The 26,016-nt window shown below is 46.1% G+C and overlaps 3 protein-coding genes across 6 annotated transcripts in view; 1 reads left to right on the top strand and 2 right to left on the bottom strand.

Moving 5' to 3' along the window:
* Positions 1-92: 92 nt before the first annotated feature.
* NIPAL4 (NIPA like domain containing 4) lies at positions 93-11,193 on the bottom strand. 3 transcript variants are annotated; one of them, XM_040574027.1, is made up of 7 exons: positions 9,472-11,193; positions 7,657-7,905; positions 4,934-4,990; positions 3,851-3,941; positions 2,662-2,822; positions 1,972-2,555; positions 93-1,518 (listed from the first exon to the last, which is right to left on the bottom strand). In XM_040574027.1, the coding sequence occupies exons 1-7, from the start codon at positions 9,602-9,604 to the stop codon at positions 1,507-1,509; spliced, it is 1,287 nt and encodes a 428-aa protein (XP_040429961.1). In that variant the 5' UTR covers positions 9,605-11,193; the 3' UTR covers positions 93-1,506. The 3 variants fall into 3 exon arrangements, with proteins under 3 accessions (XP_040429961.1, XP_040429962.1, XP_040429960.1); XM_040574026.1 differs by lacking the exon at positions 93-1,518 and having other exon boundaries at positions 1,936-2,555; XM_040574028.1 differs by lacking the exons at positions 7,657-7,905; positions 9,472-11,193 and having other exon boundaries at positions 4,934-5,144.
* FNDC9 (fibronectin type III domain containing 9) overlaps positions 5,476-26,016 on the top strand; it is a 33,570-nt gene continuing 13,029 nt past the window's right edge. Inside the window, exon 1 of the mRNA XM_040574030.1 lies at positions 5,476-5,599. The gene's annotated coding sequence lies outside the window, so the exon portion shown is untranslated. The remainder of the gene's footprint in view (positions 5,600-26,016) is intronic.
* The window catches only part of CYFIP2 (cytoplasmic FMR1 interacting protein 2), a 53,274-nt gene continuing 42,236 nt past the window's right edge, over positions 14,979-26,016 (bottom strand). For both annotated transcript variants that reach the window (XM_040574022.1, XM_040574023.1), the window contains exons 27-31: positions 24,723-24,795; positions 24,107-24,201; positions 20,139-20,377; positions 19,513-19,660; positions 14,979-18,943 (exon numbers count right to left, since the gene is read on the bottom strand). In XM_040574022.1, the coding sequence (XP_040429956.1) occupies positions 18,776-18,943; positions 19,513-19,660; positions 20,139-20,377; positions 24,107-24,201; positions 24,723-24,795 (723 nt within the window). In that variant the 3' untranslated portion in view covers positions 14,979-18,775. The remainder of the gene's footprint in view (positions 18,944-19,512; positions 19,661-20,138; positions 20,378-24,106; positions 24,202-24,722; positions 24,796-26,016) is intronic.

Below are 26,016 nucleotides of genomic sequence, written 5' to 3'. Positions count from 1 at the left end.
AGAATAGTATTCCTAAAATGTATTTCTAGGCACCGCGAGCAATGAGTCCTATCTGCAGTCTATTTCTAAAATAAAATGCATAAAGCATTACACCAATTAAGATGCTAAAATTAAAGCTAGAGTGAATTACTTAGATTATTTTCTGCGACCAAAGGAGGGCGCTGCTGGTTTACTCTGCCCAAGATGCTCTATCTGCTTTGCTCAGTTTTCCTTTAGCCTGTTCATCCTTCGGGGCTATACCAGTAAGATCAGCGAAATCATTAACATCTCTCAGATCCACCTTCAAGGGTTTTTGAAAAAGTCTTTATTTCCCTTTACACCTTCAAAAAAAAAAAAAAAAGTACTGAAATGTTATTAAAATGAGCTTGTATCTTTCTCCCCACCCTAACCACAAGTCACATTTCTTCAGTGACATCCAGACCAGCTAAAACCAGGTCAGCAGCATCCTCCAGACTGTGTAAACCCGGCACACTTGGATTAGGTTTTTCTGCTCCTGTTTTGGGATCTGCTGTGAGAAAATGGTCTCCCAGTTCTATGGGACCTAGCAGCAAAATGGGAGAAACTTTCAAATGCAATATATTTTTTTTTCTTTTCCGCTTCCAAGCTCAAAATGTTATTTCTCCCATCCCTTCATCCCCACAACTAGTACAAATACAAGAGGGGGAGGGGAAGTTGGAAGTGAGCGGAGAGCAGGAGTTCACATAACACTTAAATCAGATTCACAGAGATGGAGGGGGTGGATGGGACCACTCTAGCATAAACTGCAGCTCGACAGCTCTGCAGAACATCACCCACCTAGGCTTGTTTGGCTTTTAAGGTGCAGCTCAGACCTCACTCTAAACAAAAACAACTTTTCAGCTTAAATGATAGCAGGACAGGTCACAGGAAAGCTGAAAAGCAACAGTAAATACCACCTCTCAAAGAGCTGGGGGGGGGGGTTCTCCAAGGTTAAGATATTTATTAAGAAAAACAACCTTAAAATTTACACCTGTTGGATCTTTCAGGCTGAAAAGATTTTTTCATTGACCCCCCAAAAAATCCTGCAGAAGGTGTTCTCCTGATATGCGTTTTATCTGCCAGAGCTCTCCAGCCTGAGCAGGGGCTGCCTCTCACTCAGGTGAGGTCTGGATCAGGCCCTGTAGCTTCACCAACAGCATCAACACAGCCTAGGCACTACGGTTCCTAAGGGAAAAAAAAATCAGAGCAAACCACAACACATAAAACTAATTAACACTGTGCTGCAGGGAAACTCCTGCACCTCACCAAAAACGAAAGTGTAAAAATATTTCTCTTCCATATGCCTGTATAAACACTTTATGGCTTGGGTCCTGCTGGTGAACACGTATTCCAAAATTCACCATATTTTGCCAATATTCACCAATAGTCTGAGTTCATATTTGCAGAGTAAGTAATTAAACATGGATGAGCAGAATCTGAATAGCAGGAGTACATCCTTCCGTCCTTTTCCTTCACCTCCGTTTGAGATACTGTTGTGTATTTTGGAGTTCATGCAAGTGTCTAGAAAGGAAAAAAAAAAAAAAACAGAAAAACACTAATCAATGAATTAATCAGGGTCTAGAAATAAACACATCAATGGTATCGCCACCCAGGGGAAGGAGTGCAGAGCAAGCATTAGCCCTGACGACGATAAGAGATGGGAAGGGGCATCGAAGAGGGTCTTTGTCCCAGGAGCATCTCATTTCAAGAAGATTTTCATTTTCAATGGCTGTGCATATTAAAGCCTGGTGACAATTAAGCATACCCCATGACAAAGATGCAGTCTAAAACCCAGTGAAAGACTTGGCTTGACCCTGCCAAACTGTGGATAAGACACTGCTGGTTTTAGCCTTTGCTGTTCCTTTTTTAAATTGTTCAACAGCCTCTGGAATACTGACATCAACCCATTCAGAGTAGTTTTCACCCAACCTTCAAACCCTTGAATACAAAGTGCTAGGTATAAATCATGAATACTTTAGGTTTATCCTCTGGAGCGATGCTGGAGTTGTCCACCTCTATCAGGATGTTCTTGTCATCTCGAGTGACTGGTGCCTGCTGCTCGTTCTGGAGGATCTGTGGCAGATTCCCCAAACTGACATCCATGTCTTTGAAGGCATGGAGTAAAAAAACTCCCAAAATGATGGTGAGGAAGCCACAAACTGTCCCAATGATGTCCACTACGGTCATGGTGACCCATTCCTTAAAGAGGATAATGGAAGTTGTGATGACGATGGTGGTGAACAGCACATAGTAGATGGGAAACACCAGCGAGGTGTTAAAAATGTCTAGAGACTTATTGAGGTAGTTAATTTGGGTAGTGATGGACGCTACCAGCGTGATGACCAAGATCCATGTCAGTGGGTGCTGCAGCACAGGCTGGTCAGCAAAGAAGCCCTTGATGGCAATACCCAGGCCCTTGACTGAGGACACGGAGAAGGCACCGATCACGGAGCAGATGGTGAGGTAGATGAGGATGTTGCTCTGGCCATAGCGGGGTGCAAGGTAGAAGATCAGGAGGAAGCACACAGCCAAGAGGATTGCAGCATAAGCAAGGAAACCTGAATGGGGGAAAGAAACAACAACTCAAATCTGGGTAGTAGGCATGGGGCCCTGAGCAGTAGCTACTGCCAAACCCTGAGAAAGAAAATACAACCTCCTGTGTACCTGGCTCTTTCAGCTTAGACAACATTTCATCCAGAGTGGTGACCTCCTCGTCCTCTGGGGCATGTATCACCATCATGGTGCTGCCCACAAGGCTCAGCATGCAGCCCAGCTTTCCCAGCAGGTTGAGCCGCTCTCCAAGCAAATACGAAGACAGGATGGCACTGCACAGGACAGAAAAACAAGGTCTGCTGGTGCTTTAAGGTCCTTAGAGCTAAAATAATGTAAAAGACATGATACAAGGACACGGATTTGTAATAATTTTGTTGGATTGCAATATATTAACACACATTCACACTGCATCTGAACTTGCAGAGATGCAGCTCTGCAGATCGTGGCTCACGTATCAGCAAGGTGAAGAAATACTGAATGTGTTAGCATATCCTCAGAGACATTTTCAGGGTTTCCACATTCACTTGTGAGCTGTTGGGCACTGTGAAGATTTTAGTGCCCAAAGAAGTGAATTCAAGGACTATTGCAATAGAGAGAAAAAAAAATAACCACAAAAGAGCTATGTTAATTTTAACTTGATATCAGAAATATTAAGCCCAGAGAAACATGAACATTATGGGACTCTCAATATGTCTGCAAAAAATATCTAGCTGTTTTCTATAAAAGTGAAACACTCCGGGACAAGACACCACAGCAGTCCTAACTCTCAATTTGCTTATGCATTTTACAGTAACTGTCCTTCTATAAGACCTTCAGTACTTGGAGCCATTTTGACAATAGGCAAAAGTATGAAAACACAGTATCAGAGCACCTTAAAAGCCCAATAAATAGAAGGCAAAAAAAAAAAATACAGCTAAAACCAAGCTTAATATTTTTGACGCTTTCAGATTTTTAGACCTGTTCATTACAAGAAAAAATATATATTATATATATCCTTTTAATGGTTAAAAAGCTAGGATAATGAAAGAAGTAACACTGATAGTTACAACAATTTAACTTGGAATTGTGTGCAGCTGCTAATCACAGCCACATGCAATATCTCAAGGGCATGCTACTTAATTCATTGTTTTCTGAATGATCCCCAAAAAGACAGCAACTGTTACTGTATTTTTTTGAAAACACCAAGACAATCTTTCCTTTAGGCAGAATAAGCCATATTAGCATATTTCAAGTCATTGTCTTAAAAGACAAGCAGGCAAATAAAAGATGTCCAACCGCAGGCCACGGACACGTAAATCACCTTATGAGCACGCTCAGGGCTCCCAGAGGCGTGACAATAGTCGCAGGAGCAAAGGCATAGGCAGCAAAGTTGGCAGCTTCCCCTCCACCCACTAAACAAACACAAGAAAAACAAACACAAGAAAAACAAACACCAGTGAATTACAATATACTTTTTGTGTTTTCTCTTGTGGGCTTGCAAACTAGCAAGAGGTCTACTAGAGAGTGGGTTTTACGAGGGTGCTTCGTGCAGCTTCTAAACAGGGCCAGATGGTGGTGAAAACATCCCTGGTGCAAGTGATGCAAGCAGAGGGGCTGGGGTGGTGGTGCCAGGGCTGGGCCAAGTCACAGCTAACCCCTGTCAGCTCATTAAGGCCCCAAACCCAGCCACACAGCTAGAGCCCATCAGGGGCTTTAGCGAGTGGGTGGGCAGCTCTGGGAGCTGGGAGGGCACAGGCTGCTCCACCTATAAGTGTTCCCTCGGGGGCACAGGCACCCTTTGGCAGAGCTATCCTTGTCAAGGAGGATGAGGACATTGGGAGCTGCGGCCTGTGGGGCCCCTTGAGCTGCTGTTGGGGTGAGAGCTAAGGAAGACTGCTCTGAAGAACCTTCTTGGGAGACCGTTGCTCTCTGCACAGCTCTGACTCAGGTTTGAAGGAATACTCTAATGTTACAGTGTGTGAAGAGGGCTTTGAGGCTTGTTCTAAGGGAAAACAACTTTCCTTTGTGAAGGGAGCTGCTACCAACACCTTTTTACCTCCCCTGTGCTGCAGCAACAACCTTTTCTGGTGACCTGAGGCACCAACAGGAGATGTTTGCCCTGTGCATGGTACACAGATGTGCCAGCCAGCTGCATTATTAAAACCTGGCTTTTCATGCTTTTGATGAGGTAAAACTGAGCTAAAAAATCCTACTGCAGCCCTTCTGCAAGGCTGGTGGATGGTGAGGGAGATACTGAGATGTCTGCTGCCTCTGCTCGTCTTGAGAGGCCCAGGGGAATACCAGCAATAAGGCCTCGTGCCACCAGATGCTGGACTCCTTCCACACCTGATGCACAGGGACACCCTGGAAAAGCTGCAAACCCAGGAAAACAGCTTCTACTTACTGGTTAACAAGCCAGCCCACCAGAGCCAGTCCTTCAGGTAGCCATGGCCTCCATCTCCTGGGAAAGCAAAGCACAAAGGTACGCAGAAGTTAACAATAACATTCTTCAGAGCAAGAGGTGACAAATGGCCCTCTGGAGAGGATAGGTTACAAGAAGTGTGACTAAAAACATGTCCTGGAAGGACAGAAGCTACAGATATGCTATCCCGCATGGAAGTTACGCTGGGTCAAGGGATGAGCAGAAAGTGACACTTGGGGCAGGACAATGCCAATACAATAAAAGCAGCCGTTTAATCCTACATGGCAAAGGGAGGGTTATCCACTGCCCCAAACCAACAGAGGTTATTAGTTTGGGGTGCAGTCACTGCCCTTCAGTCCTGGCAGCAGTGGTCAGCCTTACTGGTTCATCATGGTGACTCTGCCCCCCAGGTCCAGCAATGAACACCCCAGCTGAGGTCCTGCAGGCTGGTCGTGCTTCACCTTGGATGTCCCACTGACCTGCCCACCCCATTCCCTGGGAGAGGGGATTCTGGAGCAGAGGGGTGAAGGACAGAGGGGGCTGCTGCACACTGGATGCCCCCCACCCAAAGGCTGCTCTCCAGGGAAGCTGCTGTGCTGCACCTCGCACTCCACTGGTTGCTGTGGATTCCTGCATATGGGCACTAAGGTAAGGCAATGAGTTTTTCTAAATCAAGCTCGAGTCGAGGTTATGGCTATGTGAAAGATGAAAGGAGAAAGCTGGCTGGTTGCTTTGTCTGAGGTTGTGGTAGTTCATGTAGCTGCATTATTGTGGTGAGGGCTCTGGGCATCCTGTCCCAAAAGTGCTCTGCTCCTTTGGCGTGTTGTGTTGTGTCGTAGGGATTCAGTCTGAGTTGTCAGAAATTCCAGGGTTGTCTTTATGTGGAGTTGTTGCTTTGTGACTGTTTCTGATGACAACTGATTCCTGGCATTGAAGCTCAATGAAGGAAAATGTGCATATAAACGAGAAAAAATGGTCGTATTGTGTTGGAACTAACCCAGCTTTGGTCTTAAGCTACAAGTTGTTGTTTGATATGGTAGGAGCCTGAGCCTGTTAACATTGTGAACTCTGGTTTTACTGGGTCAGAGAGCCTGTGTGTTTGCTAAGTCCAGCCTTACAGGAGCATCAGTAACAGCACCGTTTGACCTGCATTGGAGAAATGGGATGCGCTCAGATAGTGTGGCTGTGAAATACTGGCCCTGAGATAAGGGGAAAGAAAGGGAAAGGGAGGATTAAGGTGTGGACAAGAAGAGTTTGAGACAAATATTTTTTTGCTAGAATTCATCCTCTGTTTTCTCAACAAGTTCACTGATGCTGAAGTTCAAACATTGTTTTGGTATTCCTTAGAAATTGCTGTTATTTTTTCTGAAGAATTCTTTGTTGGCTGTGACTTTTGTCATCAATTACTGGTAAAAAAAAAAAATCCTGGTAAAACATGCTGAAAAATAAGGGGAGAGGTTTGCTCTCATTTTTCTAGCTTAGCTCTGTTGTGGGAGAAGCTGATGTGGGGAGGGAGGATGTGGGGAGGGAGGAGAGGAAAACTTGGCAGAACTGAAACAACACTGATATTTCATTGTGCGAATACAATGTTGAAAATCAAACCCATGTGAGTTTGGCATTTACATGTGGATGGCTTAACGTGTGGGATGGGGATGGGAGCAGACTTGGAACTGGACTATGGCTTAGGTGCTACTGGTGGCTTTGCTTGCCTATGGGTTGAATGTATGGTCATTTACATTTTCATGTATTTGTGTCCCCGTGTGGCGACAGTGATACCGGCTTCCTCTGTAAAATGACTTAAGAGCTGTTTCTGGACCAGAACTGGGAAGCAGTAGTATTTTAGTTATCATTATTTTGTAGTTATGTAAGTAGGTCACCTGCCAGGTAGGACTTAAGCTGCTGCTAGAGCAAATGTTTGCAATGCTGATGGGTTGTGTCCAACTCCATGGTGCAATTCAGCTGTAGGCAGTGCTGCTCCACCATTCCCCATCCATACATATGTATACGAACACACACCTCACCCCAAGACCTTGGTGCTAGAAGAAAGTTATCAGTCAACATGCTGAGCAACATACCTCTGATGTATCGCTTCTGAAAACCACAAGCAAGGCTTATACAAATTGCAGGCGTGTAGTCCTGCATGAATAAATGGCTCCTGCTAATACAATTAAAGCACATGGGGATGCATTCTTGTCTCAGTGTCTTGGTGGCGAAGCCTCCTAATGCATCATTATAATGCATTTTGCTCTTATAGCAAAAGTGGGGTCATGAAGCTGTGCTGTTTTGCTCCAGACTGTGGCATGGTGACGATTTGCAGCATTTTGCAAAAAGAGCCCATTTCAAAGAGCTTTCAACCGTCTGCTTTGTCCTGGACCCACACTTTTCCATGTAAGAGCAGCAGTGGGCATGTATTGTTCTTCTGAGGGGTGCACAGCATGTGCATCGTGCTGTCTGTGGTGCAAGGCAGGGAATATTGCTTATAGCTGAGCCCTTCCAACACAAGGCTTTATAAAGCGGCTCCTCAGCTGCAGCACACCACCAGTCTCTGGGTCCCATGCACAAAAATATATTCACAAAAGGTCTTATTTACAATGCTAATAAAAGGCTGATAAAGAGGTGTTGCCTTTGGAGTGCTGGGCTTTGGACAACGCGTGCAGTTCTGGGAGCAGCCAGACCTTCCCTTCCTGGCCCCACAAGAGCCTTACCTGCCCTGGTGCCTCCCTTCTCCACCAGCCGTAGCAGCCCCTTCTTCTTGAGGATGACGCTGCTTCCAATGAGGAAGCTGGAGAAGATAGCCAGGCCCAAGCCGATGTAGAATCCATAATTGCTTTCCAGCCGAGCTACCCAGGAGGTATCCGAAGTCCCATTGTCATGGACTGAGCCAGCGGGATCAGCACCACTGATCACCCGGCACACAACTTGGTGGGAAAGGCACGAAAGGGTGAGCAGAGACCCTGTGAGACCATGGAGATAAAACAGTTATTGATGTGACCATCAAGTGTGCCTCTGTTAGCACTGGGACTGTCATGCTGTCACCATAACTGCACATACCCAGCTTCTTGACACCTCCAGCTCAAACTTAGGATGCCTCTACAATCTCTCAAGGAAATGGCAGGATTTTTGGTGGCAGATTTATGGAGCACAGTTCAAGCAGCTTGTTGACACTGGATGTGCCTGCCAGCCCCACACCATGAACTGGGAGACCACGAGGACCACTCTAATAATGTAATGTGAATTTCTGAATATCCATACCAGAGCTTCTCTACAATTATGAGTTTGAACTATACCTTACCAGCACTCAACCTTGTTGATCCAAAGGCTTTGGTGCTTCCTGGTCACCTAACCCTGCATCTGCCAGCTTGCCTGCAGCTTAGTGCTTTGAGTTTAACATGGAGCACTGCCAGCATTTTGTAACTGCAAATTTGTCCTGGTTCTGTGTACTGAGCAGAGCCACGTGATTGCTCGTATGAGGACAACAGGCTCATCCTGGACCGAAGTTTCTTCTCTGTATTGCTTTACTGTGCAATGGGTTTATTCCACTTACTCGCAGGGTAGCTGCATGCTCATGAAGCACACCAAGTCCTGCTGGTGTGGAAGGGCTGAAAGCAGGCACAGTTCTCTGCTGTCCGTGCTGAAGGCACCGAGCCTGTCCCCAGCTGAGGTGTGTGGCTGTGTGGGTGGGAAAATTGTTGAGTTTCCTCCTACCCTCATGTTCCTACCACACCCAGCACATCTCCCTCCTGCAGTCTTAACTGAGTGTAGTAAAGGCGGTGTGACCGTGGTCTTCTGGAGTAAAGCAGCCACGTAGTGTCATAAAAAGCTTCTTTCTACTAAAAGACTGATTTTCTGCCTCAACACACGCTGGGATTACAGAGCAAGGATCTCTCTCATCAGATGGAGGTGTGCCATGGCTAAACTGCTGACAGTGCTCCCTGAGTAGGGGTCCCACCTCTTCCTTGACCCAACAAAGTGCCTCAGATCTTCTGCAGCCTCCAGCCCCGTCCCCTGCACACAGAGCTCAGGATTTGGATCCAAAAACTTTTTTTTTCTAAGGGGAAGTTAGAAATTAGTTTCTAAAGAATTAGTTAGAATTAGTTTCCCTAACAGATTCACTTTTCTAATGGAAAAAAACATCCTTCATTGTGGAACAGTTTCCTAGGGAAACACGGGGGCCAATTCTGCCTCAGCTGGGTGGAAGTCTCCAGCGTGCTACAGGGCACAGGGTGGTGGGACGGGGTTCGTTACCTCCCGGGTTAGGCACCCTCGAAGGGAAAAGACTCGAACGCGGTTTCTCTGCAGCTGCTGGGAGGCTGGCAGGGTGCTGCGTGGTGCTCGCAGCCCGGGCTCTGTGCTCCTTGTAAAGAAAGGGACTTTCCTCTGTCCTATGCGGGCTCCCCCTGCCCCATAAAAATACCCAACCCCAAAAGTGAACCCCAGAGCCGGGGTGAGCCCGCAGCGGGCTCAGCCCCCGGGTCTCGCCCCGCTCCCCCCCCCCCCCCCCCGCCCCGGGGTGCACCCACCGTTGCTGCAGCTGCCGTTCGCCCCCAGCCGCTCCATCTCCTCCGTCCTGCCCTCCGCAGGGCTCTTGGCATCCCCGAGCCGGCTCCTCCTCCGGCACGGGGCCGGCTTGCAGCTCCGGGAGCCTCTTCCCATGCAAGCCACCGCCCCTAAAAGCCTCGCACCCCAGCCCGCTGCGGCTCGGGAGGGAGCCGGCTCTCCCCCGGAGCGTGGTCGTCCCCTCGGGTGGTCGGGATGGGGAGGAGTTGGAGGGGGAATGGGATGCGGGGTGGGGGGACCCCGTCTTGGGGTGCTGCGGGGCGTGGGTGCTCTGCGTGCTGAGAGCGGGGAACAAATTACAAGCAGGCAGGAGAAATTAAATCCTGAGTGGTGTCCGTGTTGAACACAGCTGCTCTTACTAAGGCTGTCGCAGGAGGTCTTGGGGTAGCAAGGGAACTTTTCAGAAAGCGTCCTGCTGCTTCAAGCTTCGGTGTTGATTGTTCCCTACTTGGTCCTATGGCTGTGCGCAGCAGTTTTTAGGACTGAAGGGCAAGGTTGGGGGGCTGAGAAACATGTTGCGGTGTAAGGAGGATGGGTATATCCTAACAGAGGTTCTGTGGCAGGTGCAGGGTTCCCCGCATCGTGTGCTCGCTGGGCAAAGCCATGCTCTCTGCTGGAGGTCAGGGCAGATTTTCCCTCATCTGACCTTCGAGTCAAAGAAAAGGCTGCCGGCAAAGGCACATCTGAAAAACAAACACCAACAAAAGACGAGCGTGCAGTGGCAAGGGCACTGTCGTGCTGTGAGGTGCTGAGCGCCACGAGGGCAGGACACAGTTTTACCAGCAGTGGTTGCGATTTAGGATTTTGCTGTCTCTGTGCTGAATCCCAGCCCTGAGAGAGTCAGCTTCAGCCCCGCTGGGATGGGTAGGGGCTCTCCTGCTGTACTCCTGGGGTTGTCCATCTGCACGTGTGGGCTCCTCCATCACTTGGACTCATTTTACATCGCTTTGTGGCTATTCGATTGGCAGTTTAACTTCTCCATTAACTTCCTGTCCCTGTTCCTGCTGATAATATTGATGTGCGAACATTTCAGAGGCTGTTGCACTCCGATGTGCTTTACCTTCATCCTCACCCTCCTCTGCTGACGTCCTCCCTTCCCGTATTTGTGCGCAGTGACCGTGTGTACACAAACCTACTGCTGATACGAAAGCCCTTTCACTGCAGCAGGATCCAATCGCCAGATTTTGCTGTAGGTCAGTAGTGATAAGTAAAACCAATAGAAGCTGCTTAGTTTTCCTTCAGCAAGCCTGCATTTTTAGGTAGAAACTGTATATTTCATGAGGCAATCAAATGTAAGATCTGCAGTATTTAATGATTGAAAAATTGCTTTTTTTCACCATAAAATGCATTATCTGCACGTTACTAAGAAATTGCTCTCAGACCATCAAGCTGCAGCGTTGTTGGCACCACGTGGATCCTTCACTCAGCACCTGATCGTATCTCTGTACAACTGTTTTCCCCAGCAAATGTTGCAGCATTTTGTGAGTCATTTGGTTTTAATTGGGTCGGTTCATCAGCCACAAACCTGAGGGTGACTGAGGAAGATTGTACTGGCCAAATCCCATGTCCTGCCCTTCATCACAGGAGCACCTGATAATCAATCCAAACAGCATGGCAGTGATTTCTATGTTGGAAATTGAATGTATGTTGATTTATCAGTGATTTGAAAGCAACTTCTGCTGCTGTTATTTATTATGCAGGTGTGAAAGGCACCCTGAGCTAGACAGGGAAGGCAGGGTTTGGCCTTTATTTATAATTTTACCTGCTGATGCTGGTTATGAGCCACTCATGCAATGTGTGAACGTGAAGCTGATGGCAGAAATGGAGGCAATGGCTGAGTGGGTCGAGCACCGTCCATGTCCTGTGTTCCCCTGCGTGCTGCTCCACCCGTTGGCTCTGCACTGTGGGTCTCTCCCCTTGGCTGGACCTTGCCCAGTGTCCCCAGGGCTTGGGAGTCCTCACGGTGCTTTAGTTATGCCAGTTAAGGTGTGGCCAAAATCATTCCCAAGCCTTTGTGGGTGAGTGTTGTTGATACCTGTGCAGAGGAGAGCTCCTCACTATGCATAGAGCTTTAGACGAGTTAGGGAGGGAGCATATTTTTATGGCAGGGCTCTGGGCTTAAAATCTTTTTGGTGATGGTGTGACCTCATAAATGACTGCAGCACAGCGGAAAGCAAAAGGCGCTTTGGGTCATAGCTTTACCTTCCTTCGGTAGCCTGGTTTCCTAAGGGAACTGGGCTAATGTGACCACATACGTGTGTCTTTGACCCCAAAAATATTTGATAAGGGGCAAGAACTCCAGGAGAAGCTTTTCTGAGCTCTGGGGAAAGAGAAGATGTGACAGCCAAGAAGTTGCAAAAGGAGGGGATGCCACAGCTCGAGCTTATGCTATTAGACAGGGAAGGAACGTGTGTAGCTGTCCCCACCGTGGGAGAAGTTTCACTCCATGCTGCGATCAGCCGTGGGATGTGAGTGTCACATCTTTCTCTCTGGAGCAGGGGCTGCGGGGGTGTGGTATATAAATTCACTAAGTCACAGGAGTTGCATTTGATGGATTTAGCAAGGCTGTATATGGCAATATGGGATTTAAAAGCCAGGCAGGACTGGCATGGAATTGCCTGCTACACTTAGTCAAGGGCAAGTTCAGACTGATAGTAATAAAGCAGGGGTGCAACCAGTGCCTCTGTTATTGGTTCACATCCTCATTTTAATGGCAAGGCTGTAATTAAGGGAATTCAGCTCCAAGCTATGACCTCACTGGTTGATACTCGCATCAGATGTTTCCTTAAAAATAAGGCCCAACTCATCAGAAATCAGGGAGTCTTCCATAGTGGTTCATCTGTTAGCAATGCAGTTCCTCCTGAAATACTGGTTTCCAGGCTAAAAAACTTGACTGGAATCCAGGGGATAGAGCAAGAGAACTTTGCATGCAAATAATATCTTTAGCAACATCAAAAGGCTTTTCTTTCCCCTGCTCTTCTCTGCTCATCTCTTCTGGCTTGGAAAAAAAAAAAAAAGATGGAAAAATACTGGGTATCGATTCCCTCGTGTTACATATTATGGTGGAAGTATCCTGCTAACAGGTGATGGAAACTTTTGCCCTTGGTTATCTGCTAGGCCAAGTTCCTGTGGAAACTTTCAGAACAGGGCTGCAATATTCTGGCTTTGTGTAGTTTGAGGGCCCCAAGGAACAGTTTGCTGCTTCAAAGAGAGGGTAAATCCTTCTCTTTCTGACAGTGACCTGATTGTGTAGGGGCTAAGGGAATTGCCTGGTGTTCAGATGATTGCAGTGCAGCAACATGAAAGGATGCTCAAGGCTTGAAAGACTGGACTTTGTTGAGCAGACAGCTTTTAATTCAGGTTATCTCAAGGTAACAGTGTCTGCAGTGGCTGAGGCTGTCATTTCATGCCGCAGGACTTTAAATGACAATGCCAGCTTGGAGAGTTCCCAAGCCTGTCCCACCCACGATGGGTCTGCACCCTTTTTGTGCCGCCCTCCTTGTGCCAGCGCAAGTACCTGTGGCTCTGCGCTGTACAAAAGCTGAGTGATGTGGGTTTGTAATGCCAGAAAACACAGCCTGCCTCACTTGCGGGGTTATTTTTTATCCAGATCAGTTCAGTGATACAGGTCTCTGAGGCCCCATAAGCCACATACGCTGGCAGAACAGGAGTGGAGGGTTGGAGATGGAGAGGTGGATGTTCCGTGGGCAATGCAGGCATCCCAGCTGTGGGTGCTGTGAGGTGCTGTGGTGTGCAGTCAGCAGAACGTGTTTGCAGACCTCTAATCTGCCAGTTTGCATCAAAACTCTCAATGGAGCAAAACTAGATGTGAAGTGCACTGCTGGCTTGCAGAAGGGGTTACAGAAAGGGTCATTTTGTTACACTTCTGAAATCGTGAAACAATCATTAATGAACTATTCTTCTCAGTGGCAGAGCGCTGTTAATCTGAGTACATACGTATATTTAGAAATATGAGGAAGGAGAAAAATATGGGCATATGTTCTTGATACTGGTCCCCTAGGGTTTGTTGTCCAAAATTCAGGCTTTTGGAGCTTGATGCTCAATGCAAGGGGTGCGTCTGGCTCCAGGTGAGGCTGTGCAGCCTGTGAGTGCTCAGCGCCTCTTAGAGCTGGAGTTAGCACTGGGGTGCCCATGAGACAGCAGCTACTGAGTTTAAACAAAACAAAAATCTGATGGAAGAAAGAACTTGCCTAGTATCAGAAGCTGTCAGGAGGAACGTCCTGTCCTGCTTTCTGCCATTCTCCACTGCAGAACCACTTTGAAATTAGTAAACGTTGGGCAACTTTCAACCAGCAGGCAAATAATCTCCACGGCAGCATGTCACACACAGCTTCAGGCACATCGTGTGCCCCTTAAACACATCAGAAAGATCAACAGAGCTGCCTGGTCACGGTGTGAAGTTCACTTCCAGTTTTTCATGAAGAATCATTGCATTTTCAGTTCTGTTAAGCTAGGAAGCAGTTCCCCCAAGGAAACCTTGGGAAGAAGCTATGAAAGGGAACATCAGTTACAGCGTTTTGCCTGGAGCTGATGAAGCGTAGGCATTCCTGCTGCCACAGAGCCCCATCAGTTGTTTCACCCTGCCTCCTCAGCTCCCAAAAGGTCTCTTCCCCTCTGTCCCCACTGCTCCTTCTGCACTACAGAACCACAGCCACTCCTTGGATGCTTCTAATACAATCCGAAGAATGTTTTCAAATGGAAATGTGGAAAAAAAAATAGTGAGGATTGCCTCCTGGGATATAAAGTCCCCTGTTGAGATGGTAGGGCTGTAGAAGTGAGAGGAATTGAGCTCCTCAGTTTAGAATTTGAGAGGACCTACTCAAAACAAAGCTATTAATTATATACATCCCCCCACCAAAAAAAAAAAGTTTTCAAATGAAATTTTATGGTAGAAGTATGTTTTCCTCAAATCATCAACTTTCTGATAGGAAACTTGACATTTTTAGCAACGAAATGCTACCATCATCCCTCTTAGCTTTCTTTTTGCTAGGCGCAATCAGAGGCTTTCCTCAAATAAGTTATCGTAAATGGCAGTGACACCACGAGGTAAAGTTTGCCCATTTCATGAATGAGCCCAATTTTTATTTCTCTTCATCACAAAAGTCATCCCACATTTGTTGTACACACTGTTGGTTGCTGTGTTACGGGACATATCACTACGTACCAGATGCTTTACTCTTGCAGAAGCATTTCTAATGGAGATGGAAGCTCCTGTTAGCTGAATTTTAGAACAACAGCAAAAAGTAATACAAAAACAAAATATCATCTTCAGCTGCATAGCAAATATGGATCAAAAATTTAACACTATCAGATCACGAGCGTAAATATACCTCACCATAAATAAAACTCATTGTACAAAATAACTCAAGCAGCTTTTCATACAAATATGGTACATTTGACAAGAGATTTTGAGAATATTCTTTTTTTTTTACACCTTCAATTCTTTTTCCTTTAATTCTCAAACACACATGAACCTACTCACTGGAGTAATGCTGGAGGAAAAAAAGACTAACATTTTGTTCAATGCTAATAAGTGCTGTCACAGTTTAAAAGGAAAACCACCGAAGTGCTGGGTTTGAACTAGTTTGCTTCCCCTTTCTGTTGTATCATTGAAAGTCAAGTGTAACATCATCCAAGAAAGGCATCTGCACTGCCAACAGTCAGTCACATTTCCTAATGGTAAAGCTGGAGGGAACGTTACAATCGAGTCTGACTTCATTCATTACACAAAACATCTTTACCCCCCCCAATTTCTGTATCGAGTCAACAACTTGTCTTTGAAGTAGACGCTCTAACTGGTGGTTGGTAAACCCCGAGGAGTTTGCAACTACTTCAGAGTAATCAGGAGAATGTAGGTTAACAAAAGTGAGCCCGTAGTCAGTTGACTTAAAATATCCAAAGAGGGGTCCACATTTCCCTAGGAAAAAATAAGAGTTCTGCAGGTTGTGAAAGGCTGCAAACTAGAGGATTAGAGTACATCTGCCAGGAAGACATCCAAATGTGGCAAAAAAGACTCAGGTGTGGAGAATATGCCTGATCTTTTGGCAACCTGTTGTTATTTAGCCCTACTGTCACAAATTTGCTCCCTATTTCCACCAACAATTATGCCGTTAAAAAAAAAAATAGGGAAAAATTACACTTCACTGAGTTTTTTGAAGACCTAAGCCTGAACCTCTCATATACAATCAAGGAGGATTAGAAAACTGAAACTAAAGACTATTTGAATCCTTCAGATAACAAAAGGACAATAACGTTCAATCTCAGAAATGAAGACCGTAAAATTATTCCTAGCTGATCTCATACTACTTGAACAACAAGGCAAAAACATCTGCATCCACTCTACGGCCAAAAGTACCTCACATTTTGTTCATGCACTTTGGATGTTTTGCTCAAAACGTTTCATCCCTCAGAATCTGAAGGGGTTCCTTTTTGCCAGCGAATATGAGGGCAAAAAATAGATTTCATCTACCTGTTTGTTCAAGAACACAACTGTGTTTTACAGGTTTTCAGAGAATTATCAAGCCAAAGCTACAGCAGAAGAATACAAAGAGAGATGTTTAGGTAAAAATCTCATGACTCACTCCAAACCTGAACAGATGAAAGCAGACACTTACATTCAACTTACGATATCCTATTTTGTCTAGCTAGTTGAGACTGGGCCGTGTGGTACAGTTCATCCTTCCGTATTCTTGCTCATGCTGGTTTCTACCAAGGCTCCAATGTCCCATAACATGTCAGACGTAGTAAGATATTCAATTTGTGCTGTGCTCAGAGATGGCTCTGAGAGCCAGAGACCTGCGCCACCTTTTCAGCAACACTTTCATACCAAAATAACAAGCACTTGCTACTTAGGTCACAAAAAATAGGATCTTGGTTGAATCTGTCTTGCTTGTATCTTGTTCTCCACAAAAAAATAAAGTGCTTGATTCTCTTCCTCCTTTTAAAAATATATATATATCTGTAGACACACTCCAGTAGTTTCAGCAGTGTAGAAATGTAGGAACACAATGGAAAACCAGAACTGACATCCTTAGTAGAGAAAGTAAATAGGGAGCAAGAGTCCCTCAGTGTTATCAGGTCCTGGGTGCTCTGCTGCTCCTCCTCACAACACGAGGGAAGCAACTCACCTTCTGAGGCTGGGTCCTTCCCTGCCACTTAAAGGATTCAGCCAGACTTCCTGAGATTTCATTTTACTTTCAGATTACTGTGCTGCACTATTTCCTCCCAGCAGTTTAAGTGTTTGTCTCAACAGTTAAAGGAGACTCAAGGTGTAAAAATGTTCAGCGCTTCGCATGTGTGGGTTATTTGTTGATTAGCAAGGAAATAGGAGAGTGTCTGGGAGAACAAATTCATCCCACGCAGCAAGGTCTCTTCTTGCTAATAATACAGTGCTGGCTGTTGTTTCCTAAGACAAAATATTCCATGTGGGACATTTCTACTAATTAATAGTATGTTTCCTCTGAGAGAATACATGCCCAGACCCTGCCTTTTTAACATCTGTAGTAGCATTCAGTTTGCATGGCGTGATGAGATGCATGAAAAGAATATATTATCACATCTGTATATTGTAACAGCAATTATCTGCTGTGATCTGGTTAAAGCTGAGAAAAAATATTGCCAGTGGTGATACTATCATTATCTTCTCTTGGAGCATGTGGTCTGATCTCTGTTAGCTTCAAGCACAAGGTTTTGTATCACTTCTGTGACGCTACTTGGGGGAGGGAGCAGGGAAAACCATGAGTTATGAAATTCTTCCTTGAAGTTCCTACTGAATTTTTTCTCAATATTTGACAACTTCAGGGCTGTTAGACGAGCTGAGTGGGAAAAGGGAACAGACTGCAGTGCTCCCTCAGAATGCTTTTGAGCCTGAAAAATACCATTTCTGTCATTTCTGAGTGATGGAAAGTTTACTAAGCCTTGCTGATATACACCATTCTCTCAAGAAAGATATTTAATGACTAGGAATTTGTCTAAAACAGGGGGAAATAGGATTCCAGAGCATACACAAATTTTACTTGGGCAAATAATGACAGAACAAGGGGGAACGGTTTTAAACTAAAAGAGGGGAGATTTAGATTAGATGTTAGGAGGAAATTCTTCACTCAGAGGGTGGTGAGGCACTGGAACAGATTGCCCAGAGAAGCTGTGGATGCCCCATCCCTGCAGGTGTTCAAGGCCAGCTTGGATGGGGCATGGAGCAACCTGGTCTGGTGGGAGGTGTCCCTGCCCATGGCGGGGGAGTTGGAATTAGATGATCTTCAAGGTCCCTTCCAACCCAAGCCATTCTGTGATACACATTCCAGCTCTCATCCTCAGCTGAAGATCAAAGATCACGTATGTTTGAGGTAACTACAGCTGTCTCCTGTCAGAATCAGTGACACTTTTAACCCAAATTAGCATGGACAAGAGCATATTCACATGAATGCAATCTCTTCCATAGTCCTCGTTTACTTCATGGAAGATGCGTCTTCAGGGGAGAACCCTTTGAATTAAAATAAGTGGATGTCCCATAGCAGTGAAAAAGCCAGGTCGTTTTCAATTTCCTCCAGCTTTCTGAAGTGCTGAGGAGTTATTTGACAGCTACATCATCACTGATGTTCTGAATCCTGACTGCCAAAGCTCCCTTCAGCAGATGCTAGACAGGCCAACAACTCGACAGAGAGCACTCAGCTAGCCCCAGCCTGGGGCATGCAGACCAGCCTGGCCTGGCCGATCCTTGGTCCTCAGGGTGCTGCCACAGGTAAAATCCTGCCTTCATCCCCTCTTCCCCCAAAAGAGCAAGTCAGGGTGTGTCTTCAGACCTTCCTGCCCCGTGGCTGGTGGCACACATCACAGGTGGGGTTGATTTGCCCTATTGCTTCTGCGGCGGGAGCGTGCTCCCAGCACTGCGGAAACACGCAGCTGTTCTGACAGGAGCCCCACCTCTGGGGCTGCAATATGGCTTCAGAGTTTTGTGTTAGACTGGACGAATCACAGGGAAAAACAGACCACTTCATGGAAGAAAAGCACATTTTGCCCGCCCGTTCCCACCCGCCCCCAAGTCTGAAAGCTACAAGTAAAACTGGTCACAGGGATGGTACAGAAGAACATGCACTCAACAGGGCCAGATGGGAAGATGCGTCCTTGTGTAGTAGGCATACCCGGTCTTGCTTTGTTGCCAGGTCGCATGCCATCAAGTTTATCCTCCCAGTTGTTCTGGGCTCGGTCTCTTCTCCCTTCCCAACGTGCACGGGGGTAGTGTCCACACTAGCAGGTGGTGGCCAGCGACTGGTGGATGGGGGGCTGGAAGCAGCGCACGTGCTCCACCGTGGAACTGTCTGTCTCCACTGACTTCATGTACTTGTTCAGGATGGCAAAAATCTCATTGTTCAGGATCTGATACTTCCTGATCCTGTCGGCCATCTTTTTCAAGGGCTGGAGGGATGGTGAGGGAGAAAAACAATCAGTGAGGAGAATTCTATGTCATCTGACCAGCTAGAAGTATTGGTACCTCTGCTCTGCTGCTGAGAAACCTCTGCTAAAGCAAAGCAGCTATAACACGTTACAGTTCCACTTAGCACCTCCCAGGGACCGGTGACTCACTTCATTATAGGGTTCGATGACTCAAGAGAGAATTAACAAGGTCGGTGAGTGGTCCTATGTTAACCGACCTAGAGTTAGGACTCCCAACTGCTTATTGATAAAGCCACTGAGATCAAAGGCTGGTTGCTGGAAATACCAGCTTCTCTGCTCCAGCTTCCCAACCCCAGGAAGAAGGTAAAAGCTTTGGGAGAAAAAAGATTTGATTATCAAGCCAATTAAAACCTTGGCCTCTCTGCTGAGACTGCAGATGGAAATCTGACGGCAAGTGTATCCAGTTTCAATAAGGTTAACACCAGGCAAGTTTGTGACTTTTGAGTTTGAGCAAGGCAAGGCAGAAAACAGAGAAAGAGAGGGAGATGTGTGCTGGTTCAGGTCTTTTGGGACCCTACCCTTCAACTTACCACGTTTTTTATGATTTCATCCTTCCCATCCTGCCTCTGCACCTTCAGCAGGTGGTAGCAGAAGTCAAAGAGGTCAAAGCGCCGTTGTTGTCCAAGGAGAACAATGATAGAGCAACCTGCCCAGTTCAGACCATCTCCAAAGCACTGCCTGGGGGGGAGGACAGGACAGAGTTAGGTAAGATCTCTCCTACCACGATACCAGGAACTTTCCTTGGTGGGGGAAAATCAGATTCAGTCCTATTCCTGGAAAGTGGGTATACACCTAGAGAAAACGAACTCAGGAGACCTGCGGAATTACATCAGGACCAGCGCATGGTGCATCACATGGTACGATGGATGAGGACCTTGCCTCTGACTTGGGTTGTACCCATCTACCCATTTCCTTCTCCGTGTTACCTTGGGCATGTCACTTTGTATTGCTCTTCTCCCCAGCTGTTCAGATGGGAAGCTTTTTGGGCATCTGTTTATGTCTATGCACAACAAAGTCCTGTCCTCAGGTCCCCATGTTCTCCCTCTACCTCTCTGCTGGCTGAGGCCACTGCTGCAGCTGAGGGCATCCCCGGGGCTGTCTCACCCCGCTACCTCATGAGCGGTGCTAATGGCAGAGCCGCCCGATGGACACTCACTCTGCAGTGAACTCATTCGTGCCCACGGGGATGCAGTACACAAACTGCATCGCGCTCCAGAGGCGGTGAAACTCCACGCATTCGTCCACGTGCATGACCCCGTTTGTCGGGGGGGGTCCGCGCCAGATCGGGTCCTGCAGGTAGCTCCTAATTCGCGTCAGGATCACCTCGAACATGGACAACCCGCAGCACAGCCGCTCCTTGGTCAGCAAGTCACCTTCCCGGGCGATAGCTATTTGCTGAGGAGGAGGCGAACCAAAGAAACAGAAGTGACAATGTAATACAGATGAACCCTCCTGCTGGACTTAACGATTCCTGGTCTCCCTGGCATATCCCGTGCAAGATCCACCCTTACCTCTGATGGCTGCTCCTCTGGCACTCCCCACCAGAAGCAGCTCAACCGTCAAACAGAAGATGACTTACTATTGTGCTCAATTATATTTCAGCAAGCTGAGTATCTTTTAGAATAACTGTGTGTCAGAAAACAAAACCTGAAGGCCAAACTCTGATCAGAAATACCGGTCCTTAATTCTGCTAGCATGCTGTTCTGTTACATGAGCACTGCTCAATGTTGCCAGGCTTAATTTCATGATTTTTGCAGATTATGAAAATGAAACAGGAGAGAACACAGACATTTTGCTTCCCAGGGTTCATCTCTAAAACACATCATCTCTAAAACACAGATAAGCTACAACTTCCTTGAGTTCCTACGCAGTTAGGGTTAAAAAGGTCTGAGGAAGATGAGGAGCCACTGGAACCTTAATACTGGAAAACCTGTGGTTTATAAGAAAGTCAAATTTTTTTTTTCCAGCTGTGAAGCATCCATGTGCATAGAATTTCTGTGACGTCCCCACTCAGATTTACATGAACATATCCAGAATGGCTCCACTGGATGGAGTGTGGAGTTCGCTGACTGCCCTGATGTCCTCTTTGCTGCCCCACATGCCATTACTGACTTCTTGCAGTGCGGCCAAAAATACCATGGGAAATAGGACAGCCAAGTGCTGTCAGAGTCGTGCTGGTGGCTGTGGAGGCTCCAGCTCACCCCATTGGATGGGTGACAGCCACGGGGCTCTGTCTCTGCAGGCAGAGCCTTTTACCTACCTCACTGCTTTGGCGGCAGCATGCAGAGCAAGCGTGACACTTACTGACCCCCTGCCTATCCTAGAGCACTTCCTGGAGCTTCAGGTAGCTTTTAAGCATTTGCTCCATTTTCAGCAATCCCCCTAATGCCTATAAAAAAAATCAGTTATCCTGACCAGAATCACAATGGAGGCTCAGAGCCTCTGGTACAAAGCACAGGTATATGTTCCAGCTACACATTACGAGCATTACTTTTGCTCTGTTTATGTGGGTATTCTTTCTTCTGCACTAAAAAAATACAATCTGAATGTGCATATACTCTTTTTCCTGATTATTGGTTTATGCTGGTATTAACCTAAAGCATTTTTAGTTTGGTAGCTATTGAAATGAAAGTGTTACCATTCGTGCTTTTGCCACAATTCCAAGGACGTTCTGGAAACCTTGGAGCAATTAATGTTTAACTACTTGCAAATATCAGGGGAATGCTCTATTGCTCTGCAGAGGACAGATTGAGTCTGGGATCTCTAGATTTGTTAAACGCAGGAATAATTGTCACCCCGGTTTCATGGCACGTATTTTCTCAGCAAGTAAGGATTTATTTCATCCAACGTGTTTTTATAGCTAAAGGCTGTATGTATACTTTCTTTCTCCTTACCTGCTCCAAACTCTAATAACAGATAAAGATTAGTGTCTGCACACAGTAGTCTGTGATGGCAAAATGGGGACACAGAAGAAGTAAAGTCAGTTCACATGTAAATTAAACCTTATCATTGCTGTTTGCTAAGATGCAGTGATAAAACAGGTATTTTTGAGAGAACTAGTCCAATGATCTTAGTAAGCTTTCTTCAGAAATGACAATCTAGAAAAGGATGTATCTAGTTTTCAAAAAAAACGTGATACCACTCACACTTGCAGGCAGAATTTGGTTCTAAAATTCACCTCCCTAAGACCAATCTTTGACACAGCACTACTATCATTTTGGTAGATATTTAACGTGGAGAAGGCAGCTGGACAGCTATTAGTCTTTTGCCAAATCTGCCTTACAGTCTGGGGTTTCACTGACTTCTACGATCAAGAGAGGAAGGGTGATCTGAGGATAAACTGTCAAGGGATGCCACTGTGCTGGCTCAACTATTCCCTCTGTTTTCAAAAGAAAAAGACTCCCATTACTTCCAATGAAAAAAATATTTGACGAAGCACTTTTGAAAATCCCTTGCTAAATATCTACTCAGCATTAAAAGGGAGATGATTCCTTCAACAAACCACCGTGACCCCCCTGGTTCTTTATGAATCACCCATCAAACAGTTATGGATTTCCAGTGCAGAGTATTTACCACACACTTGCTGACAGTTTTCCTGCTGCTGCACAGACTCGGTTATGCCATACCTCTTCTACAGCTTGTTAATTGCGAACTTGCCAGAGCCATACCCAAAGCTACAAAGACTGCTGGGAAAGATCCCCACTAACTTCAGCAGCGTTTGGCTCAGACCCTTCACAGCAAGTAATTATGTGCAGAGGGACACCTTTGGCAGCAGCCAGCTTCTGCTCAGATTCTGGACAATTGCTATAAGGCACTTATGCGTTCTGCAGGAAAAATCCCATACGGCCTGTGTCCAAAACTGCATTTCCAGGAGCAAGCTAGGAGCTATGGAGGCACCTATAGAAAGTCATTCTTGTGTTCATTTACATCTGAGCTCAAAAAGTTTTGGTACTCAACTGTACCTGTGTGGTGAATGTGGGAATGGTTTACGGAAAAATTAATTCTTAGCAGGACATGAAATACCTTTTGTTTTCATCATCATAACTATGGCAAGGATAAGCAACAAGTGGACTCTAATAGCAGAGTTCAGTGATGGTTTTGCATGGAAAGAAGGAGAGAGAGAAAGACCAACACAAAGACACAAAAACACAGAGGTGAATTCTTTTTCTCGAGTGTCTCCTTTGAAAGGAAGCCAATGGGGAAGTGAGAGAACTGTCTACAAAGTAAGACAAAGCTCTCAGTTATCCATCCAGTTTCTTTGTTTCATATGATTTCCAATGAAGCAAAGTTCTAAATATCCTTGATCCATCATAAAAACAAGAAAAAATTAGTAACTTTCTGCCTGCCTTCGATCTATCACCTCATACAACTGAACATTTGTTCCATTCCTTCAGCAGAAGATTACAGAAAAAGGGTGTTGATTTATTTAACACAATGACTTTTATCCTATTAACTCCACTAACTAGGCAGTGGAATTTTGGCTACTGGTATCAGTGCGACTCAAATCCTGCCCAGTACATTGATCAATCCACTGCGATAATTTTAGCAGTACTCAATTTCTGCACAACGTAGATTTTTTTTTTTTCCAAGCTAAGACCCCACCTCAAGACAACACTTAAATGGAGCTGTAATTTTAAGCATGTGCCAAAGCTCTAAGCACGTGCTAGGAGGGAAACCATTCTCAGATGTATTCCTTGACAGGGATGAGCTTAAAAATATACCACAAGGCAGTCCTAAAATGGGATCCCCAAAAGTGACGGCAATTGATTAAGCCAGGGACAGTCGTGCAATGTTTCCCCATGAACCATCCCAACAATTCTCCATCTTTTTAAAAACGGAGAGGAAAGAGGGTTTCAAAGCTGTCCGTATTCAGAGCTGGCTTCTCAGGCACTTGCGTTACAGCTCCCTGCCAGCTCTCCAGACCGGAGGCAGCAACACACCATCTCTGGACCCGCTCACAAATTTCCCTTTGATGTGTCCGCTAGGGCAAGGATTCTGATTTTCTTGTCCGATTGGCGTTTTGGAATAAATAAATAAATAAAGGATCACTTTCCCAAGGCCAAACAGGCCACGTGGGGACTGCTATGAATTTTCAACAGCCATCCCTTTCAATGAAATCCTTACCTGCGGAGTGCCCAGCCTCTCTATTAAGGGAACCAGGTGAAGTGGGGCATACTTGGCTTCGAGACGCTTCATGCGCACCTCCAAGCGTTCTCCTTCTGTCAAGCGAGCAGCAAACAGTGAAATGAGAGGAGGAAGTGGAGACCCGCAATTTCCGCCGAGTTTGCTCAGAGCTGCCCCCCAGCAACCATCCAACGAGACTTTGGATCAATGAGCCAAACCAACAGCAAATGAGGGGACCAGTGATGCAGAGAAGGGCAGGATGTGCGATCGCAGTCTCAGCAGCAGCTTAATCACACATGTCCAAAAGCATGTCCCTGTTACTGATCACTCCTGTTGAGATGGACATTTCATGCTGTCATTCTCCAAAGAGGCTGCAAAATGGCTTTAGAAACTGAAAGGAACCCCCAAACTGAGAAAGGTTTCAGCCTGTAACTAGGCTACAGAAAATGCACTGTTGGCATTTGTTTCCACCTGACTTTTGGCTGTATCCACTATTTAAGTAGATATGCTTAGAGGGGGAAGCAGGGCCAGAACTGATCCTCGGCAGAAATGGGAGAGAAAGGGCTCTTGACAGAGACCTCTGAGTCTGTCCACTGCTGCCCTCTGAGCTTCTTACCTTTGATGTAGACCCTGGGCAAAATATTTTGGAAGGGAGCAGCATGCAGCAAATCACAAACTTCTTCCTGGGACTGAGGCAGGAAGAAAGAAAGATAAAGTAAGTTAAAAAAATACCTATAGGGGGTGATTGTGTGGCTCAGGGGTCTGGGCAACACTACAACAACCCAATCACATCTACAGCACCTAGTCAAATCCAACCCAGCTCACTAATAAATCCAACAGTTTGAATCTAAATGAACTAAAACTGGAAGAAACAGCTCTCAGATTAAGCTAGGAACTTTTTATAACTCAATTCACCTTATGCCTATGCAAGGCCAGAGCTTCATTTTTTTTTTCTGGTCCACTTACTAATACTGGAAGTAAGAGGGGATAAAGGCCATAGAGATCTCAGTTTTATCTTACCCTGATGACTTCCTGCTGTTTGTTTTTACTGAGTGTGCCCAGGTGGAAATTACCCTTTGGCTTAGTTATTCTAGGAGGTGTACGTGTAAAATACACTGATGCATGGCTCCATTGTAAATAGATACGTAATATATTGGCTGAAATTATTTATTTGTTTGTATGGTGTTCACAGCCAGTGCTATCCAACCAAAATCCCAGTGGTGCAGGCACTGGGGAGAATAGTACAGAAGTCCAGAGAGTAATAACATCATGAGATGCCACCTGAGAGGATGCATGCCAATGCACTAGAGAAAAAATAATCCCAAACATAGATGCACAAGGAGGAGAAACCTGGAAGTAGGAGGGTGGAGACTGAGGAGCGATGGCTGACAATACATCATATACGAGTCTGCAATGGGAAACAGCAGCAAGGAAAACCAAAGCTGTTCAACACAGAGGCGTTGCGTCATGACACGGCATTAGTTTGCTCCTGTGAAACTCTAGTTCTAGGACATGCTTTCAGTTCTGAGCTTACCATAGAGATTTAGACACACTCGAGAGGAGGTCATGACAGAGCAGCAAAGATTTTCGGGGCCAGATGGAATGACTCAGCTGGGTCTGCTTGGGATGCGCGGGTGGGTACCCCATCTTCCAGCCCAGAGGGAGAGGACAGAGTGGCATGGAGCCGCAGGAGGCTGTACTGGCGTCATGGATGCTGGCATGGGAGCGTGTTTGTGCGAGTGCAGTTTGTGACACAGTGCTGGAGGGAGAGGAACAGCACGGGGTCCCTCCTTGGGCATAGAGGTGTTGATGCTACTAGAGCGTGCGCATCACCTTTGTTATTCTGTTTGCAAAGCACTCTTCCTTCCTAGATGAATGTTCTTTCACTGCTCTTTCCCTCTGATAAATAG

The sequence above is a fragment of the Cygnus olor genome, chromosome 14 (assembly GCF_009769625.2).
Source record: "Cygnus olor isolate bCygOlo1 chromosome 14, bCygOlo1.pri.v2, whole genome shotgun sequence".
Taxonomy (NCBI): Eukaryota; Metazoa; Chordata; class Aves; order Anseriformes; family Anatidae; genus Cygnus; species Cygnus olor.
Note: the sequence above shows the minus strand (reverse complement) of the source record. Positions and strands in the feature narration are given on the sequence as shown.